Genomic DNA, 21,611 nt, shown 5'->3' with positions numbered 1-21,611 from the left:
GCTGAGTGAACTTCCCAGGGGGAGTTCAGCTATTCTGTAAAATGGTCGATCCTGTGGAAGAGGCAAAACAAAGCCTCGTTACTGGAAAGAAAATTTGTTCAGATGACCTAACTTCAGAATTGCCTATACACGAAAGATAATAATAATAATTTATACATCTAATCAGACATTGATACCAACCAACAAACGAAGCCGTAGCGCACTGAGAATACTAATTTACTGTTATCGACATATTGTACCGCGATGCTCCGAGTATCAATGGTAGTTTCCACAATCTCACTCTTTCTCATACATGTATATACATATATATGTAGTTGGTTCAACAACAACAGACAGATTTTTAAACGAGAGCTGACAAAATTTAGGCACGATTTCGTGAACTTAATGAAACGAAATTATCTTAAAATATACATCTTAAATAATATATGAAATATTTAGAACTTGTAGATAATACATAATTACAAATATCTAACATTTAAAACAATATCAAAAACAAAAATACCTAATAATAATAATAAATATCTCAAATATTTAAAATATCTAATAATCTACTAAATTAATCGTAAGTGTATATTAACCAAACCATGAAATTATTAGTGTACGGGTAAACAAATAAGCGTCCTCGCTCAAATATTACAGAATAGCTATGTATGGTAGGTGCATCTCCGCACATCCATACTGAACCGAAGGCAATCCTATATGTATATATATATATATATACATATAGGGAGAGCGAGATCCCATTTAAGCTACGAAATAAAACTAAAAGCATTGTTGTTTTGCATACTGTGGCGATACCAAAATGACAGCAAAGTAAAGAGCGTTTCCCTATTGTCTCAACTATAGCAACAAGTTTTACCTAAATCGAGCTGTACGAACTTCAAAAGTATTACCGTATGTTTTCTACAAAGTAATATCTTTTGCCGAAGAGCAATACGTTTATTCTGGTCTTCGCTTTCGTGTAGACGACATTATTTGCTACGTTTGTACGACAGTGTGTCGACCATCCTCGTGGCATGTTATAGTGTTGGACCACAAGAGCGAGTATGTGAATTTTCTGACAAAAGCAAATTTTCTGTTTCTTTTTAGATTTAGCTTCAATATAATATACTGAAATCGATAATCTTCTTCACAATGTGTTGAAAATGGAATAAGATCTTGTTTGAAAAAAATCGATCGATATACGGGTAGCATGGCATTGCTGCTTGCGTATTGCAGCGGCTGTTCCTGATGATATGTCGTATGAATGTAACCTGAAAATAAGACAACGCACTATTTATGGCAACCGGGCACTTGCATTTTGTAACAATGTAAGTTGCATTTTGTTGGAGGCAGACGATTATTATTATTATACTTTAGAACAATTTTTTTTTCGAATTTTATAAATAGAGGCCTGTACTGAATGCAAATTCATACCTGTGGCTTCGCCTGTCTTTAGCACCGACAGCTGTTATCTATAATCTCAGGATGACGCCAAAGCTGTGCACTGCGTAGTTAGATTTCGATGTAAAGTTTAGATGGATGACATTTAGCTAAATCATTAGAGGGCACGTAGGTTGAAGCGATTATAATTGGTCTCTCTATACCAGGCGCTAGATTTGTGAAACAGGCTAAACTCGGTGGGTACTCTACTTCTATTGTCTGTTGCGTAGTTAGAGCCGTTATTTCGTGGAAGCCTTCTTTGATTTAACCACATACATCTATTTGTTATACACTTTTAGTAACTAGGTAAAAAGAAACAGGCAGCCTTCAAAAGGAGCTTTTTTAATCTTATTTTAAATTCCAATATTCATAACGTATCTCGAAGAAATTTTAACTTTTACTGTTTTTAATAACAACATCTTCCAGCATAAAAATGCCTGATCAGATGGTAACGATTCTGTTCGAGCAATTAGGTACCGAACACTGAAGCACGTTTGCTGAACCACTTTTTAGAACAAAATTCATCATTTGGTGGGTAAACCCAAAGTGAACGAAAGGAGCCAATATTTGTATGTGTATATGTATGATAATAATGATACTTAATCTAAAAGAAAGCCAATACATTCATCTGGTTGTATTGTAATTTTTTTGTGGTTATGTATTCAATACGTGATACATAGAAAAAAAAAGAATAGGTATAATCGATTATGCACAAACATCATTGAATTATTGCCATGTGACCTTTTGAATCGCGTCTGTCGATACTCCTTCTCATGCAATAATAAGTTGTAACATTTTAGGTAGCTACATAGGTGACAGGATTCTTTCATTCTCCTAAATTGCTATTGTTCTTAGAATATCAGTCTACGCTAAGAATAATGTATGATGAAAACCCGAGCAAAACAATAACAATGAGCTACTAATTACTAAAGTTTTGTAATGCATTATTCCACAGAAAATTTTACTTTCACAATATAGATCTAAAAAGTCACCGCGCAAGAGAGTGGGTTGGCAGTAACTGATGCGTTTCCTTCTCATATATTTATTCGCAAAGGTAGCAAATAAAGATACGGGAGTAATAAAGGCACGGTGAAGCCTGATAGTTCTGTAAGCGTGACAAGTACTAGGGTTAAAAATGGCTTGCTGTGGATTTATTTCTTTAGCTTAACCTGTGTGCTAGTAATAATAAAACTGATTCTAAAGCTACACGTTCCAATTGTATTGTGTCTTCTTTAAGCGGTACTACTTTGTGCTACGAACACTAACTGCAAGGCACGTATTTGACAGCTCTAGCAACAACATGCATAGAAAATCAAATTTGACGATAAGCCTAGTCATTTTAAAGCTTTGCACTGCCCTTTGTTGTAATATTATTGTTGTTAAGCTAAATAGTAGGTTCCCTCACTCGTGTTACTGCTCGTTCCTTAAAACTAAAAATCGTGACTTTTCGCACATATTCTAAAAACATCTAATATAATCTCTTACGGAATTCTTGATATTAATCTAAGATTTATTTGTAGTGCATATTTTACTTGTTTCTTGACTTATGGCAAATAAAACCAACATATTTAGGAAAGATTTTGACGTTCAATTGGGCTTGGCAGTTGTAAAAGGAAAAAAAGGAAAGAAAAATTATAATGCTACAGGCACTACACAGATCTATCTGGTCTTTTATCTGCAAATTAATTTCTGAAGCTTATTATTAATATTAGTTTTTTTAGTATAGTATACCACAGTTATATGCGAACCTAAAACGCAGATAGGTCAGTCCAAGCAGAAAAGTGAAATTTGTGAAGTGTTTTTTTAAGAGACAAACACTCCCCTTGCTTCAAAATGAAACTTAAGTTGCAGCTAATTTAGCTGCAGTCCTCCAGAACCCTTATTTCCGATGTGGCACGACCCCTATTTACATTTAGCTGAGGTATAGCGGCGCGCACGATCATGGACGAGGCTTTTGCTCTCCCTCGTTCTTCTTCTTGAATAAGGTTGCTCAGCTTTAGCTAGCGAGTTTCGAAATAAATAAGGAAACAAGAAGATTTCAGCGTTAGCAAATAGAAGTATGCGTCTCATGATTAACTCAGCGTATTGAATTCAATGTACTTCGGTTAAGGCGATTTAGGCCACGAATGTGACAAATATTCTAAGAACCGACAGTATCTAAACTACCTTAAACGTTAATGTACGGCCTCTCCTCTTTATTGCAGTTGGCTATACCTCTTCTGATTGGGCGCAATGTATCTTGCCCTGATCTCCGACAAGAGCTGGAGCGGCAAGAGCGCGAAGAGCAAGCACAGCAACAGCAACTGCTAACTTATAAAAGTTTAAACGACTCATCTTCGGATATGGTCGACCTCATCAGCACGGCAGCCGACAGAGACATTGAGGACAACGAATTCAGAGGGGGTTTTGGAGTGCGACTACCTGAGTTAGGCGTCGACATAGGCTCAATGGAATGTCTTCTAGCGGACGATGAGCTCGCCCCGTCACCCACCCCTCTTGAAGACTGTAACAAGAACTCTTCCGGTTAGTCTGAACACTATCACACAATGAAAACAAATAGCAAAGGTGAATATGGAAACGGATAGCTGTTCTTTATTTGGACGGATTTAATAAGCTTCTGCATAGCCGTGTAAGTGTACGACAATTTTATTGCAAGAATAATATTCTGTATTATTTATCTGAATTACAGTAAATTATGTTAATGGTTTACTGTCGAAATCCTGAAATGTTTTCAGTTCCTTGGTAGAAGCTGTCAAAGGCAAATGCAAGCCTGTCTTCGGGCTATATTTATTATAAATATTTGACTGGGTTTATTTTGTTTGAACAAAATACATTTAGTACTACGACAGGTCAGTTGACTAACAGCACTTAATTTCATCGAGAAGGAAGCAATACCAGGCGCAGTTTTAGATCAAGGACCTAGTGAATTAAGTAACATGTGATTTCCTATGTAGTTCATTGTACAATCTTCCAAGTAATAATAGTGGGTAGTCAATGGTAAAAATAATAAACCGATTATTTGAATGGTTTTCGTGCAAAGTTGCAAAGAAGTCCATTTTGATTGAGAGCAAGAAAACCAACCAAAATAAGTAATCCAGTTAATTAACTATGGAACTATGGAAATAGCTAATGGAACTACTGGTGGATCTAAGCTTTATTTTAAGCTGTTTGTAACAAACCTCGGTATTGTAGTTTTTGCGATAGCGGTGCGAACTGAAACATAGTAAGTTTACAACTAAGGATTATGAATACGGGTATAATTGGCTACATGTATATATATGTGCATAAGAAAATCAATAATCAAACAATAATTTTGACATATAGAGTTCGATTAACGGTCAAATTAAAATTTTTATCATGTACTGCGATATCAGTTGGTAACTAACATTACGGCCCTAAACGAAACTGTTTAGTACATCATGGTTAAGGAGGAAGGATCGAGCCTTTTATACGAACAAAAGACCGCCGTAGTCGAAAATCATTGGGCTCAGCGTGTCTAAGTTAATGGAGTCATCTGATCCGGCAGAGTTGGCATATATCTACATTGATCGTCAGCCATACACACTTTTTGTTTTTGCTCTCGATATAGACTCGATATAGTCTTGATAATTTTTTTTTAAATTTTTATTCCGTATGTCTGCTTGTTTTCTATATCTGTCTACAGTTTCCTTAACTGCAAAAACTATTGCTTGTCTGACAGATTAAGCTCATCCCGTATGTGGCAACAGGAGCAACTTTGGAGATGAAAAGTCGCAAACCACTTAAGAGGGTAATCTTTGAAAGTTAAGTATTGAGAACGAAATTCTCAAAGCCGTTTTGTACCATCGGCCATAAGGATATAGCGTTTCACGCGCCTCAACTCTGTCTAAATTTCATTGTCACGGTTCTAATTTGCTTAATAGTCGGTCCCAATTCTAAGAACCTGGCCAAGACCTCCTGCATGTGAATGCTACTGCTTCTGTAAGTAACTGAATCGTTTGCACAGAAGGTATTTACTTCTCGGACCACGTATCTTGTCAGGAATCCCCTTGAAAAGACCTAAAAGAGGAAGGGGCTTAGGTTGTTACCTCGGCCCATACTTGTAGTCCGGAAAAACACTAGCGGCTCTAAAACAGCATCATCGAATGTTACCCTTTTCTCTTGGATTGTCTGTGTTATTGGGTTAAGCGCTTCCATAAAAACTCCGACATCAACGAGGATGTTTAGAACTTAATTGATAGGGCCGGAGTCGAAGACAGTTTCAAAGATTATAAACATTGCGTAAATATACTGCCGAGGGATACTTGAAATTCGTTTGATATTTGAATTGCTTTTTGAGTATCGCTTTCACAGTCTCCAAGAACACGTTTAGTCTCCTTACTAGCAGATAAAGAAAACTCATAGTAGGCGTTTTTCTTCGCGATCCCGCGCCACGGAATCGGTTGGCTTGAGTCGCTTTTGCTTTTTGAAATAACGAGAAGCATTGCATTCTGCTACGGAAGAAGAACCAGTTCGGAACGAAGACATTTGCTGAACAAAGCCGTCCACGAAATTATGCGAGTAAACTTTAACGTCAGCTGACCCGAGGCGTCTCTTCGAGTCCGACTTACGCAATAAAGGTTTATTCCTTCAGGTCCTGAAGCAGAGATCTAATCCGAAGCGAAGGTTTAATCTGACAGAAAGGAACTGTCTTTTTTACTGAAGAAATTATTCTCTCCTATGTATTTGATTTTATCTCTACTCTGTTCGATGGAAAGACGTCTACGACAGAACTTTCTGCAGGATCGATAAATATTGGCGCCGTATTAGGGTTGATTTTCCAGCAACGATTCTCCATTAGGATCATTCCCATAGGATTAGGACCCTGCTCAAGGTTGGCTGGTCTAGGCGCACGTTGAAACTTCTTGCCACGATAATGGTGGCGCGAGAAGTATTGTCTGCTATAGCTTGTATGCCGTCGACAAACTTCTCTATCAGAGTCAGAATGCACTTGTTGACACCTGCTCACGCAGATATTGCTTGCATCTCTCTGTGCAAATTAATGGATAACATAAAATTCCGGTAATACAAATGGGCCAGTTGCCCACGCTTTTGTCAATACGAAAATATTGACTGTATCTCAGGCTTCCGATACGAGTTGCGCTAAGACAAAGGCACCCCATAGTTTCACTAGATAATCTTTAGCGTCACCTCTACTCTGAGAATGTGCTGGCGATCGACTGCGAAATTCGAAGCTGCGATCAGGACCTGGTTCAGAAAGTCATTCGTCGTCGGTGATAGCGGGAGCTGCGGCACTTCCATAGTGGTTGCTAGCATGTTATTGAATCGATTTCGACGACAAGGATTCCTTTTTGAAAATCTGGAGCGGCGATGATCTGCCGGTGCGTCCCCTACAAAACTCACAGATGTTCCGGGCTGTTGCGTCTAGGTCGGCAGACTGCACTGTCGAATCTCACTGCGGCGGGCCACCGGCGCTAAAGACATATCCCTGCAGCCCGTCTGCAAGCCTCCTTTAGTATCCTCTTAATCCTCAGCATTAAAAAGATGTTTAGTTGCTTTAAGAGGCGTTCACAGAAACAACCGGTAACGTGAAGGCAGTATATGAGTCTGGTTAATTGTTCTTCAGTGGTTTGCTATTAATATCTGAGTTAGAGTGAAACGCCGCTTGCCATGGTGAATACTTGCTAAGCTAACAGATTTGATAGTTAAATACATTATATTATTAGAAGGCTTCGCATCATTATTATATTTTGTCTGCGAATACATTACTTCAAATGTCTATTATTAACGTTGACTAACGGTAACAGGAACAATGCCATTCACTAGGATAAAGAAGGATTTGTTGTAACTGAAAGTAATGCAGGAGCGTTCTTTCTCTGTAACTAGCTAAACGTGTTTGGCACGTTCGGCTAATAATAATGTCATCAATTCTTATATTTTTTAAGGTTTCTTTAAACCGACAGCGACGTTAAGACGCTTCATAGCTATATAGATGCTATTACAGGTTTTTCTTGTCAACAAGAGTAGTATATGTCTCTTAGGACATTTACGTCCTAAGAGACATATACTTTCATTGCACGTCCATTAGGACAACAATTTAGCGTTTTGTTTCGAGTAAGATCGATGCTGCCGATTACATAAGCCTTGTGAAATCAGCGCAGTACGTATCACATTAAGATACTTTGTTGTAGTTTTATTTACATTATCTCTCTATAAATAATTTCTATCCGTAGATGTTAAAGTCAAACGACGTAAAATTACGCGAAATCATGAAAAATGTTATTATTATTATTATTATGTTCGATATTATTAAGTGTTCACCGCAATTCCTCATTATAAATATAGAAATTTGCAGAATCGCCAGTCTAATTTTGCTGAGAGCTGTTGGCTGTTACATAAATAATGTTATTAACAAACTTATACAGCTTTTTCAATTTTAAGAGTACACTCTAAGACTTTGGCTTCGCCTGCATGCTTTATAAAAACTAAATTAAACGAGGCTTAAATTTACGTTGGTAACTTTCACGCGATACTTATTTACATTTTGAATGCATTTGTGTAAAACTAACAGAGTACAATTAACATTAAAAACGTTGAGCATTTAATGCCGCGCTTATCCGCATTTATACTTATTTGACATGTAACATTTTACAGAGTCTCACTGCAGGTAGAGTGCTCTATTCGTTCTACTATAGCGAGTCAACTGACGCTTGTAATTCACAAGGTTCGCAGATAACTGTTACTGCATTTGCGAAGGTTATCGCGCTCCTTCAAACATAAAGTAATTCAGCTCCTAGCAAGTAACTTTCGATACTCATGAAACGTCAGCAATCGGATTATACAAAAAAAAAAAAAGAAAAAGATTGTCTATATACAATTTTAGATAAATAAATTCAACTAGGACATTTAGCGTGGCCGAGTCCGTGATTGACCTGCATCACCGATACGCAATTGACAATCTAGTGCTAAAAACCTTTTAATGTTTTTGAAAGACTTTTATTTGCTACATGAGACTGGCATTATCTGGATGGAGATTGACTTAATTTGGATAAATCTTTTATGCCTATGCTATCACCAAATGATTAATTCGTCTTACGTCAACCTATGACATCCATTATTGTTACAGGTTTTTCCTACAATCAACTTTTTTGGTGCAATGGGCCATTAACAAAACTCGTACAGTCACCTGAAGAGAAATCAACGGTCTTGTGACATAGTAAAGCTATACAAAATGGGGCATAAACGACATTGTATGTAATGTAACGTAATTTTGTCTAGGCGCATTATTCGACCATGCAGGTCTCATACTCGGTGACGTGAGTATGCTTGCTATACTTCTGCTGCAGACTCTTGGGTAGCAAGTTTAAAGAGCTTGCATGGAGAGCATGCCGAACAAATAGGCGCATACTAATTAAGCCAGGCCTTGATCACGCCAAACGATACGACAACAAAGTGAACTAACACATTATTGACAGCCTAAAAACTATGTCATAATGACGGTGTTAAACTTATCGTGCTCATGTAATCTGTATATTATTACTGGCAGTAAGTAACACATTACCACTGCATCATCACAGAGACATTTTCTCTAATACTGCATTCATTCAACAAGCAACGCTCGTTGCTAACTAACAAGCTAAAATTCAATAATTAAATTCATATCTTTGAGGTTGTGTCATTGATCCAAATACACAACATAACTTCTAAACAACTATTAAAATTTCTAATAATAAATTTCATAACTAACACAAATGACTATGATTAAGCCGTGGTTGAAGCGTGATAGTTTAGTTGAACACTTTTGCGATTTTTTATCAAACAAGCAAAACCACAAGACCAGCTTAAGAGTGACCTGTGTCGTTCGCCATATGCGTCCATAACTAAACGGGCTTTTCTCAAGCTTCCGAAACGTTTCCGCATTATCATTTTGGTCCGTTTTGCTTGACTTGCATTAATGGAAATCATTTAACACATCTCACTGTATCGACTGCAACCTTCTATCACAAAATGGGGATTGTGACTGAACTGGAAAATTTAGCTAACACGATACAAGCGTTGTTATGGCGTCTACCTGTAGCAACGCGCGGACTTCATAGTTGAATAACAAACTAGTAGGCGAAATACACATACTAATAGAGCAAGTCAAGCTACTATCTTGTTCTCACGCAGCAGTTCATGAGAGACGCCGGCGTGTGTATGACGACAGGCCTACACCACTCCACCAAGTACTGTACGATGCTCGGCGCCTTACGTATTTGCAGCGGACCTCTCAATAGCACCAATAAGCAGCTCAGTACAAGGCAATCCCAATTAGACTTGAAGGAGACGCTGACATAATGCTGGGTCTCGGCGTTTTATGCGCATAAACAAATCTTCTTACCCATTTTTAAAGATTTTGTCGAAAATATATCGCACAGCTTGATGATTGAACCGGTTCAGACGAGCAGTAGTATAATACGCTTGACAAAGCAGACTATTTTGTTTTTTTGAGGAAACGACATCTTAGAGACCGGCTTAAGGATAATTGCCTTGTGCCTGTCGGACCTTCATGATCAAGACCATTACGTTTGAGTCGGATGAAGGCATGAGTGCCTCTGAGGTTCCTTATGATTCGTGTTTAAGCTCCGTCTTTTATGCAATTTTCACGCAAAACCCAGGCGTGCACTTTCAACAGCCACACGTTACATTCAAGATATACGTTAATGATATCAAAATATACAGGAGGCCCCGCAATTGCAAAAACATACTGAACATTTAGAACGGAATTAACTTGATTTTATTTTTATGAGTGTCAAATAAATGAAAACCCCAGTCCTGAACTGCTCTTCAAACCGCTCCTGATAGCACGGTATACAACTTGTATTATTAGGCTATTAGCGGAATAGTTCTACAAAAACTTGAAGTTCGTTAAGCAACTGAAATTCCGAAATCATATTATGACTAAATCTAAAGCCGTCTCCTGGACTAGCAACGTGATCCTCACGGTGTTTCAAGTGTTAGAAAAATTTAAGTACTCACAAACATAGGACTTCTTAGTTCACTTAAATGGACATTTCAAGCCCCCATACAGACGCCTCATCATTACAAATGCATTACTGCTTCGACGCATAATGCTACTTCGACATCAGATAGAGCTGTAGGGCATGTTTATTGACGGAAAGACATTTCCCAAGGCCAAACATTCTTTTTAACCTGCTTAGCTGTAACGTAGTATCTATACTCAATTTCTGAAAATGGTTAACTTACGGACGTTTCACAATTCGAGAAAAACAGTCTGCAAAGCGAGTTTTCAATTCAGATACTGGAGGTGACAGTCGTTCTCTCGTTTGGTACCTGGCTTGCCATGTACATACGCCAGGCCACCGCAATTGTACCATATATTTCCCTCAGTAATAAAACGACCCTTTCCATTACTATACAGTTATTGGAGCTCATGAGCCAGATAGTAGGAACAGTCAATTATGTATTAAAAAAAGCTACTAGCAAACATACAGAGCAATAATCAAGCCACTCCGGTTGATGCGTTGTATCGTGTTGCAATACGTTGCTCAATATTTACTTAGAATAAAACTAGTCAGAGTTAAGACTCCTAAACGCAAACAAATGATATGAGTGATGCTAATAATAATGTTATTTAAGATCATATATTTATTCAACTTCTTCTAATATAGTCTCTATTCAACGTTAGACGCTTTTCAACTATTTTACGAAGCAAGTGCACACGTTATACAGGTTGATTTGTTAATTAGATTAGGCAATACGAATTTTCTTTCACTGTTTTTAGCCATCACAGCCGAGAGAGGTCTAAGATTGCACACTGCCGAAGTGAACAGTATGTTTTTTTGGCTACTTGAGACCATTTGGCGTTAACGACTGCTCAATCTGCTTGGTGTTATGAGCTCTCGGTAGGCATTTATAATTCGTATTCTAGAGCCAGTCTCGATGACCTTTTCGGTAAAGGGGAATCTCTTTTGACCAGCTTTAGGTTATTTGCCTTCTTTGAAAGCAATTTGGCACCAATGGCTTCCAAAAGTATTGTGATGAGTCCAAGTTTCATTAAAGACAATATATAAGCGGCTAATATAGTAATGTCCTTTTATATTTCGTCCGTAGCGGTTTCAAAAGACTGCCTGATTGTCCTGAACCGCTATGGACTAATATGAACTAACAAACTAACCGTCTCTATCTAATCTAACCAATAATTTCCCTCAGAACTACTTTGTTTCGGCATATGAGACCACCGAATTTTTAGCTTATAGCTGGATGAATAAATACATGATTAAGTGGAAATAGATAAATGATAGAAGACTGCAGGGAGATTGGCTCCATTTTTACTTTTGTGGCATTTCCACTTAGGCCTTTTAAACAGGAGCATTTAATTATGATGTGAATCTTTGCTCTACGCACATTAAGGAAAAGGATTCCGCGTTACTAGAAACGCGTCAGAAACTACCACGTGCGGAGCTGGTCAGCCGCAACCAGGGAAATAATAGGGAAAACCGTGGCATACCTACACTGCATTATTAAGGTGGAGGCCACTTCGAAGCCGACAGCTAGAACTTGGACCATGGAGTCACGCGCGGTGAACTTTTGCAGTGCAGCTTTTTCTTTAACACAGGTATCCAGCTCTTGTAAAGGTTATTCTTATACATCGCAATTCTCTTCATGTCCACTCCATTTGAATTGTTGTTCACATCATCTGTCATATATTTCTATCTATATCTATAATATATGACATGGGCTGTGACAAATCTATATGCCTGCCACGCGTTACAGTTTTTCCATGTTTCAAATCTTAGCAATATGTTATAATTAATGTAGACTATAGATAAAGTTTATTGGTTAGAAATCAAGGCGATTCCATTTTGGGAATTTATTATTTTTGTTCTCCGATGACGAAGTGAGTGGCACAGCTGCTTCGAAGTGTATAAGATGTCACCGAGTACCATTGAATTCAGTTAAATCTGAAAAGCATCCTCCACCTCTCTACGAACGTCCCACCACATTTTAAGTTAGCTGCATGGGGGCCTTGAGGGTTTAAAACTAGAAAAGCTTGCGTCCGCTGAGCTAACGTTGATTCAAGAGGCATTTGCAGTTGATATTATGCATAATGCCGAATTGGTATGATTGTCGTTTTTTCTCTATAGATATAAGCGAAGTAACTATTTTGGTACATTTTCTTTGGGATTCCACCTATATTTGGCCGGTAAGGAATAAAGCCTGCATTTTATATTCTACTGAATTGCGATTTTTTTCAAATTTGTAAGCGGATAAAACACACACGCCAAGACAAACTTAAGTGCGTTCAATCATTTCTTTATTATTTATGTCCCAAATACTACGCTAGTTGCAACTTATTTCGAATACTGCTATGTAGCTTTCGCGCGCTTTATAAGCAGAGAAGACAAGCACTACTACTCCGTGCGTTAGTCTGCGGGTTAGTTAGCGGCGGGTACGTCGAATGGCGTTTTTCAATTTCTGTTTCAGTTTTCAGACGGAGTTTGGCAATTTTTCCTGTCATATAAAGTCGCACCAATGTGGAGGTCTATGTTGGTGGCTTCGGTGGTGCGCACGTGCGACCTCCCGTATGTAAGGGGCTAATTATTACTATCTGAGAATTGACGGTCGGTAGATTTTAACGCAGTAAACTCTCGGTATTGCGGTTTTATTATGCCCTATTTTTAAAGTATCTGTTTCTTTATTTGCTTCGTTTTTATGATTCCTCAGATATGACCGTCCAGAATAATACCTGTAGGACTGGACGAAGTTATTCTTTACGATTTTACTTTTAGCTATTTTGAGCCCGAAAACGTCGTCAAAAAGCAAAGTGACAACAGGGGTTCTTTTTATTACAACTAGTGAACAAATGAAAGAAAGTTTTCTTTCCACTTACATGGCAAACATGTTCTTTGTCAAGTAATGATCCCGTTGCTCAAGTTGAGTGAAATCAACAAGTTCAGTACATTATTTTTGTGACATGTTGGTTAGCAGGTATTAATAAAGCAGAACTTGGCTTGGTGATATTATCGCATTAGATATTTAAAGTTTTAAATATCTAATGCGATAACAGTGAGTGATAAATAAGTTAAAATAGATTTGTATTGGGGGGATTGTTTTGCATTAAACTAACCAAATTGTTTATTTATTGTCAAGTATTTATTTCAACGGCAAAATATGTCATGCACATTTTCAGAGTAGATATATTAAATATTAGACTTTACTGTTTCGTAATATCACATTAATACACACAAACATCTCGAAATTGCCAATTAACATACAGTTATTACACAAACGTTCAGCGTCAAAGGCAGCATAGTTAAAGGTGCAGCTAATTACGTAGAATTTACCAAATACCAGTTATTGCTAAACAACCTTGTCGAGTAGATTTAACAGTCTTTATGCCGAGTGATACTGTATATATATATTTACACAGAATACCGACAGTACAGATCACTCGATATTCTCTGTATGAATAAAATAAATAAATAAGCTTTTTTCCTTTTACATTGCCGCTATGTTCCTAAATCTAAATGTTCTTTTTATAAATCAAATATGCATATTCATTTTTAAGCTATTTGGGGTTCGACAGACTATGTTATGGTAGAAATTTGTCTGATTCCATTGTTTCCTAACATCTGTTACGTGTCGACTCTGTCCTATCCCCGTGGCGTATCAGCAACTAATAAGCTCTATTTTCTGGAGGTGGCTTAGTCAATACGAAATATTACTTATTTTGCTCAAACGAACTTGCCGTTTTCAGGCGCTACTCAGGTATAACCTTGAATAGAACCATTCCACTATGGCAGCAAAGCCGTTGCATTCGGCGGAAACCACTCGGCGGCGACAAGAGAGAGCATAAATAATTGTTGGCTTTTCACTTGTTTCCATTCCCATGTCGGTGTTGCCTTAGCTGAGTCACAAATCACTCACTCTGTAATGCGATCCTGCGCAAAACCAAGGCATATTATGGAATAGTGTAGTTGTGTTCAGGCTACGTTGTAATTGAAGCTGTTGTGAAGCGCAACGCTAGATTGTTAACAATATGAAAGTTGCACCCGAAGTTTTAATTACCGATCTACGACCAACCGTTTTAAGAAACAACCGCTGCCACAAAGATGACCCCGGCAGGGTATGAGCATGATTATATACAAAATTTTGCTGGCCACAGATAGCTGTCACACTTAAAAGCAGGCATATGGAAAGAAATTTACACTACTGTGCCGTTTAGATTCGATTACGGAGATTCGTCGGACGTACTAATCAAGCGCCTGTTTGTGATCTTTAGTGAGCCCGCCTGCCGAGCATCGACAGAGTCCTATACTGTCTATACGCTAGCCATTGCTATGCAGTGCAATATTCATCTGCATACTTATCAAGCGCGTAAGTAAACACGCCGCATACTTTATGTAAATATAACGTCTACTGTATTAGCCAATGTAAGCGAGTTATAAGCTGAAATTTCGTTTACTTTAGATTTGCATAAATGTCAAGTACTTACAAGTGTCGTTGGAGTACGTGGTACGGTGAAATGGAAATAGAAGTATGTGTACCAAAGTTTTCTATTCTTGCACTTATAAAAGCACCACTGCATCTGCGAGGGCACGATTTTTATAGCTCTATATATATATATATATATATATATATATACGTTATATATTACGTTTCTATTCGAACGAGATACAAACAGGCAAATAGATTTTACTAAGAAAATTTTTCGTTTATGAATTCATTCCAACCCGTATCGAAAAGCAATATCAGTTACGACTGACATCAGCTCAATTAATGCTTGCTAACTGGTAATATATGTTTACATACTTTATATGTGGATGTAACGATTAACTTCCTAAACGAAAAACAAGAAAATAAGAAAATATAATTTTCAGAGACATTTGAATAGAAAGTTATTTTCTGTTACTTAAATTAGCGGTGTGGCTATGTTAATGAAATAGCCAAGTGACGATGGAGTTATCAAAAATTGCTAGAACGTCGTTCTAGCAATTTTTGTGGCAAGGATTTAGTGAAGAGAAATACACTATAATCATGCGAAACAAATATTACATTGTGGCAGACATTTATCTGTGTTCGACGATTTTGGATTAGTGCCGGATGATCTTGCATTCCTAAAGTACAACCCTTGCACTTTGAAGTTATATACTATTTAGTGCAAGCATGTTTCACGTATAGAGACAACGTAACAGGAGCCATTTATTTACGTATACACATAATTCATCACCCTTACTGCTCTACGAACGTTTGTTTGCTTACTACGAGTGTTTTCCACGAACACGCTCATATAGTGAATGAAGAAATTGTCAGCTAGGTGAAGTCACATGCTTACAATAAGATCTAGGCAGCACTCCATGGTGGCCACTTCTTTTATCAAAACAGGTCTGATCTCTTGGAGTAATCTGTTTCACCGATACTTCTAATAATTTTCTAACCATTTATTAAGCTTCCCGAATTATAATATTGTCTGCTTACTATGAGGGCAACAGGTAAAGAAAAAAAATTGCCAGTAAGACGGGTTGTCTGTAGTAAGCCTGTCTACCGTTATACAGACTTCTTAGTTGTCTTACCATTGTTGTCCTTCGACAGGGAATTGAAGAATCAAACCTTCAAGGTCAGTAGCAAAACTCAGCATAGTCCGGGTTTTGCGCAAGTTAGCTTGAGTGGAAAAATTCGAAGAACTGAAATACATTGAAATAAAGAGTTCAGTGTAGGTAACAGTATGTTCTGAGGAAGGCTAATGAACCGTAACAATGCTAAATGCAATTGAAGAACTAACATAAAATTGCAAGAAAGCAATTTTAGTAAATGGTTGTTTATATAATGATGTAGGGATATACGCATATATATGCACCCGAAAGTATTGCGAGACTAAAAAGACCGACGTGTAATACTTTTCAATCTGAAGAATGAAATTCAATTACTGAAAAACGACGGCCGTAACCTAAGTTCTAGCTGAATCGACGTGAGTTCAGAATTTTTTATTTTTAGAGTAAATCTAACTAGCCGCAGTATTCGACAATTCGTTTTAGATATAAATATATTCTCCTACTTTAAGCACGACTTAAACAACTTAGATTTTAAAACGTGTTAAAGAAGAAGATGGGATGTGACGAAGGGAATTCAATCTTATTCATTTATGCAATTTGCGCAATATATAAAACTAGTGACTCATACAAAAAAAGCAGCCAAAGAAATTATTTTCTTTTGGCGCATCCAAAGGATTCCTTTTTATCATCCTTTTCTATCCATGCACGGGACCGGCTTTTCTTCGACTGGCTGTTCTTCGACTGGCACACTTACCTATAAATTGACCCTGCGCACTACAGCACACACCAAGTAGGCAGACTCTGCTGACAGCTCGACCTTAGATACATTCCGATTCACCCGGTAGTCGCGTGCAAGGATCGCGAGAACCGTAAATCAGGCGGCAACGGTACGGCTACGTATGATTCTTTGATGCACCCCAGCAACGCCTGGAACTGAAATAGAGATACGGCACACTCCATTAGAGACTGCTTCTTCCGAGTGGAAGTGAACAGCCTTCAAACTCACGCATATACTCCTGTCTAAGGTGGGGCCGTTTGTGAAAACCGCTAGAAGGGGGCAACATTGAGCTTATCCCTGTATCGCCTTGCTGCCCGCAGTGGATTCGAACCGGGACTGAGCTAGACCTAAAAGAAAAATCCATAAACAACTCCAAACATATTTTTATACGATCAGTAATAGACACCGTATGCTGTCTCTAAAACTCTATTCGATCGTTCATACCTCCAACACTAAAAGAAAAAAGTTTGAAAAACAGAAGAAAAAGCAGTTTTGGCGCCTTTCACATTCGCTGTCAAAGGCTCCACAAAAGACTGTAGCCTTGCAGCTTGGTCGACCACTTAGCACATTCTCCTGAGAAGTCGCTTTCGCTCATTTCCCGTTGCAATGATGACGCACTAGTCACAGAATGAATGTATACTCAATCTGCATTTCGTCCTTATGTAGCAACAGCAAGAGGGAATACATACTAATGTATATATTCTCCTTTTTCACTGTGGTCATATTCTTCATAGATGTACTTAACATGACCTTCAGAGGTTCTTTTTTGACATCTTGCTACAAGGCATCTTCTACTATTATATCAAACGCGACAGCTCATATGAATCAGCACCATAACCATGCTTGAATGAAAGAAAAGCAACAATGTACCATATTTGTACTTCTAAGTTATCAATAATATTTAAATAATATTGAGATGTCTTTTGTGAACGGAAGCAGCTCCTAGTTTATTTGGTACTCGCTTAACTCCTGAAATTTACATGTGCGTTTCCAATACATGTAGACATTCTAGAGATAGGTAGACTATACCTAATAGTGCTTATATTGCTTCACAGGGCTGTTATAAGCGTTGCTGACAAACGCTAATTGTTGTGGTCTATGTGCGATGCCCCTCTGTTGATCCTTTTTATTTTTAGGCAATACAGTCTTAGACTATAAACTGCTACCCTGAATTCCTTTAGACAACGTCTCATAATGTATATCGTTCGTTTATGTAAATTCTAATATTATCTGACTATATAATTATTAAGAAGGAAACCAATTATAAAATTAAATGCTCTGTTTATATTAAATTATCGCTCTTTGTGATCATATAACCGGGCTACGTAACAGAAAATAGTGTTTAGAATATTATCATTTTTCAAAAATAAAGCTTATATCTTATTTATAATAGTGAGGTGCTTTGATTGATTTCAGAGTTAAGCATTCGCAAACTCGGCAATGAAGATAGTCTGTTGCGCACGTCGCTTCGACGTCGCCGAGACTCAAATTCGATATCTTCAGTGGCGTCTTTGGCAGTACCAAAAATCACTGTTAGTGATCATTCGAAGAAGCGATCGTCCATGTCATCATTTACTGCTTCGGTACCATCTTCCAAAGCACCCATCATGTTATCCTCTAGCTTTAGCTTTACAGAGACGGGTATTGGAATGAAAACAGCAGACAAGACAGGCAATCATTTGAAAGATATTACAGCCGCTAATGTCAGCAGCGCGGACCCGCATAGCGGCGAGCAAGTGAAATTAGTGAGTGCCTAGGCGAAAAAAATTCCAACACCTTTAGAAATAGATTGAGATGCCGAACTTCAGCGTTTCTACATTATATATTCTGCTTTAGTAGCGATCAGCAGCACCTGGCACAAATATCGCTAAGTTGTCATCTTACGACAAGCGAAAATAACAGGAACCTTTGCTAAAAGAACGTATGTAATAAATATGTAATGCATATGATACAGTTATTTAGGTAACGCTAGCAGTTACCACGCTAGCAGTTACGCTAGCAGCGGTTTGATAGCACTTGACTAGAGTAATTTATTAATGATACTTCGATGATCTGGTTTTCGATTTTAGCTTTGGAAGTTAAGTAAACTGGCTAAAAGATGGTACTGCCAGTTGAAAGAAGATTTTTCGGAGATGCGACCCTTCGAGATCGAAGATAAGCCATTATTCGAAGTCGACGAATTTTCTATAAAAAAGTAAGTTCTCGAACGGAATTGTTTGTGAATAAGCTACAGGAGAGGTCGCAAAATTATAATTGGTTAACTAAAGTCGTGAATTACCTGTTTTGAACAACCTATTTCTGAGACCGTGAATCATAGCTGTAAGAGACAATTTGCCCTGAAAAGTCTTCGAGAGACAAGAAAGTCGACAAAACTTCGATACAATGAAGTGGTTTTGGTTCAGCGCATGCAAATTTCGAAACATTTATCCAGGTAATAACTTACGAACCATATTCAGCTTTATGTGGAATTTGAGATTCACAAATCTATTTTAAAATGTAGCATAGACAATGATAGGCTTATTGTTTAAATCGGAATGTCGCCTAAAAATGTTAAAGTCAGTAGTTTTATCTGTCTAGATGGGGTTGTCAAAGAACTATTTACAGTTTCTAAGCCCAGACTAAGCCTAATATCTGTTTCCATTTCAAGCAATACGAAATATATGCGACTTTCACAGATTTTTTTTGCTATTTATCTATTAACACCATAATTCCATTACTGTAGGACTTCTGTATTTTTAGAATGAAAAATAGGGTAATTTTTGCGTGTTCACAAGAATACATGATCACATACGACAAGAATGTGCGAAAAAGTGTAATATAGAATTTATGACAAAACGCAAACTGACGCCAGAAGATGATGCTATGTGTTTGGTGGGATCAGAAGAGATTCGATAAGTTGCTGCCGCCTGGCAAAACGATTGTAACAACTATTTTAGGTACAATAAGCCATTGAAAAAGTCGACTGGAGCTAGTAAAGGGAAGCAGTGCCGCTTTCCATCGAGATAATACCAGACCACACATACATCTTTAGCAATGCAGAGAAAATTATGAGAACTTGAATCGAAGGGCCATAAACAAGCTTAGAGTTGAAGCAAAACTAAAAGCCGAGTAGTTTTACCGAATATCCGTAACTGTATGCGTAAAATATACAAATTATAAGCGTGGGTTAACTGACCTACAATTACAATGTTATGGAAAGTTATTTACTGTCACAGGTGATAATTAGCTGGTGAGTTACGGAGAGTTGCTTGTTATTTTGTAAATGATATTTGTGTTTGATGATGAAGGCAAAAGAAGGCATGGTTCAGCATTGTGATCTACGGCTTATATTTTATTGTATAGCGAGTAAAGCTGATTTTATCAATTTGTAATGCTCATCTAAAATCTTGTGTGGGATTATCGCAGGCCGACAAAACTCCATTTTCATAGGCTCTTTGTAAGTGGGGCTCGACTGCTCTGCTAAAAAAATTCAATAATAAGAAATAAAAGAAATGCAGTAAATGTTAATACTTTTGACGGAAGTAGATTCATAAAGAAATGGTTGGTCGACAAGAAGGGATCGACGATTATTGGGTCACTCAACAAACAACGTTTAAAACAATTCTTTGGTAATTTTAGCTCTTTGAACGTAATTATTAATAGTTTAGGTAGCTTCAGTTAGGATACAAATTAAATCCAGCACCTTTAATCCCTCAGACAAGATAATTACGTGTAGATAGCTCTTATCATTGTGCTTAATCTAATCGAAATATGTAGCCATAATACCGTACATATGGTATACTATCTTCACTTTAAATCAGATATTTTTTTAAATTAAACTAAATATTTTGCAAATCAAGCTGGATACTTTTCAAGCCAAAATAAATGAGCGGTCATTGCGTTGCGGATCTGGTCTGAACCTAGAGAATATCTTTCTCCAATTGGAGATCATAAGCAATTATAATTTTCGATCAAAAATGCTTGCAAGCAACCTTTGGCCACATCGCTCTATCACAAATAGTATTTATGGTGCTTCAAACAAAAAAGTTATGCCTTGTATACTCTGTTGTCCTAAACCGTGTCCTTTCCGACAATACGCTGCACCAACTAACCACTATATCTGTTTACTTCGTTCACAGTACAACGGATGCACTCAACCGCTTCGGTAAGTAATAGCTTCAGATGATATCTTACCGTATGTGTTTTCCTATCTGCACACGCACTAAAACTCAAACATGTTGCCGTTAAAAATCACCATAGTGCAATTCGATTGATATGCACCAATTTTGTACAATTGTAAATTAGCTTATTTGCTAATATGACACGTTTCAATACCGTAACGATGATATACCGTCTCCAATTCAAGACTGATATAGGACTCATACTTTGGTCGCGGATTTCCAGTCGAATAGGTCTTAATCTCATGTCACTTTGCAGCACGTTTAGTGACTCCTCCCTAGATGAGTCTGCGATTCCCGAAACAGATAGGCAAAGCGTGTCGGCGAAGCTTTGAACGACTGTTAAATTTCGTTGCCATACTCCGCCCACACTACTAGAGCTTTTACTGAAATTATCAGCCCCTTATTGAGGCGACTGTTTCTGATAATTTTACCTGATTATATGCTGTCCAGTCTTTTCCTATTTTTCTTTATTCCGGTTCAAAATTATATCTTTGGTTTTAGGAATGACGAGTAAAAGTATTGTCAAATTCTTAGGACTTGGAATCCAGATCTGGCAATATGCCTTGAATAACCGATTTCAATTATGGCTTATACGATTCTCCACCTATATAGCCGACATTTAGAAACCTGCTGGCACGTATGCTCTTTTTTATATAAAGCAAAAGGGTATAGCACATAATAGCTGCAATTGTTCATCACTGTACTGTAGTAAATACA

General features: G+C 37.6%; 1 protein-coding gene and 1 long non-coding RNA gene across 11 annotated transcripts in view; one reads left to right on the top strand and one right to left on the bottom strand.

The window, feature by feature from the left end:
* LOC111245503 (GRAM domain-containing protein 4-like) overlaps nucleotides 1–21,611 on the top strand; it is a 65,838-nt gene that overhangs the window by 31,904 nt on the left and 12,323 nt on the right. For 5 of the 10 annotated variants that reach the window (XR_015321956.1, XM_086981164.1, XM_086981163.1 and 2 more), the window contains 4 exons: nucleotides 3,627–3,945; nucleotides 18,151–18,479; nucleotides 18,804–18,928; nucleotides 20,853–20,878. Coding sequence is in view for 9 of the 10 variants with exons in the window: in XM_086981164.1 (XP_086837290.1) it covers nucleotides 3,627–3,945; nucleotides 18,151–18,479; nucleotides 18,804–18,928; nucleotides 20,853–20,878 (799 nt within the window). In the remaining variant the exon portion in view is untranslated. Of the gene's footprint in view, nucleotides 1–1,220; nucleotides 1,311–3,626; nucleotides 3,946–12,847; nucleotides 12,991–14,388; nucleotides 14,531–14,646; nucleotides 14,782–18,150; nucleotides 18,480–18,803; nucleotides 18,929–20,852; nucleotides 20,879–21,611 lie in introns of those variants that run through there. The other 5 variants (XM_086981165.1, XM_086981167.1, XM_086981168.1 and 2 more) reach the window with 5 other exon arrangements.
* Nucleotides 898–21,213, bottom strand: LOC147757934 (uncharacterized). The gene is made up of 4 exons (XR_015321958.1): nucleotides 20,908–21,213; nucleotides 16,711–16,889; nucleotides 1,417–16,088; nucleotides 898–1,253 (listed from the first exon to the last, which is right to left on the bottom strand). It is a non-coding gene; the product is annotated as an uncharacterized LOC147757934 (long non-coding RNA).

The sequence above is a fragment of the Varroa destructor genome, unplaced genomic scaffold, assembly GCF_002443255.2.
Source record: "Varroa destructor unplaced genomic scaffold, Vdes_3.0 BEIS01000002.1, whole genome shotgun sequence".
Taxonomy (NCBI): Eukaryota; Metazoa; Arthropoda; class Arachnida; order Mesostigmata; family Varroidae; genus Varroa; species Varroa destructor.
This window is presented reverse-complemented; position numbering and strand designations above follow the sequence as displayed.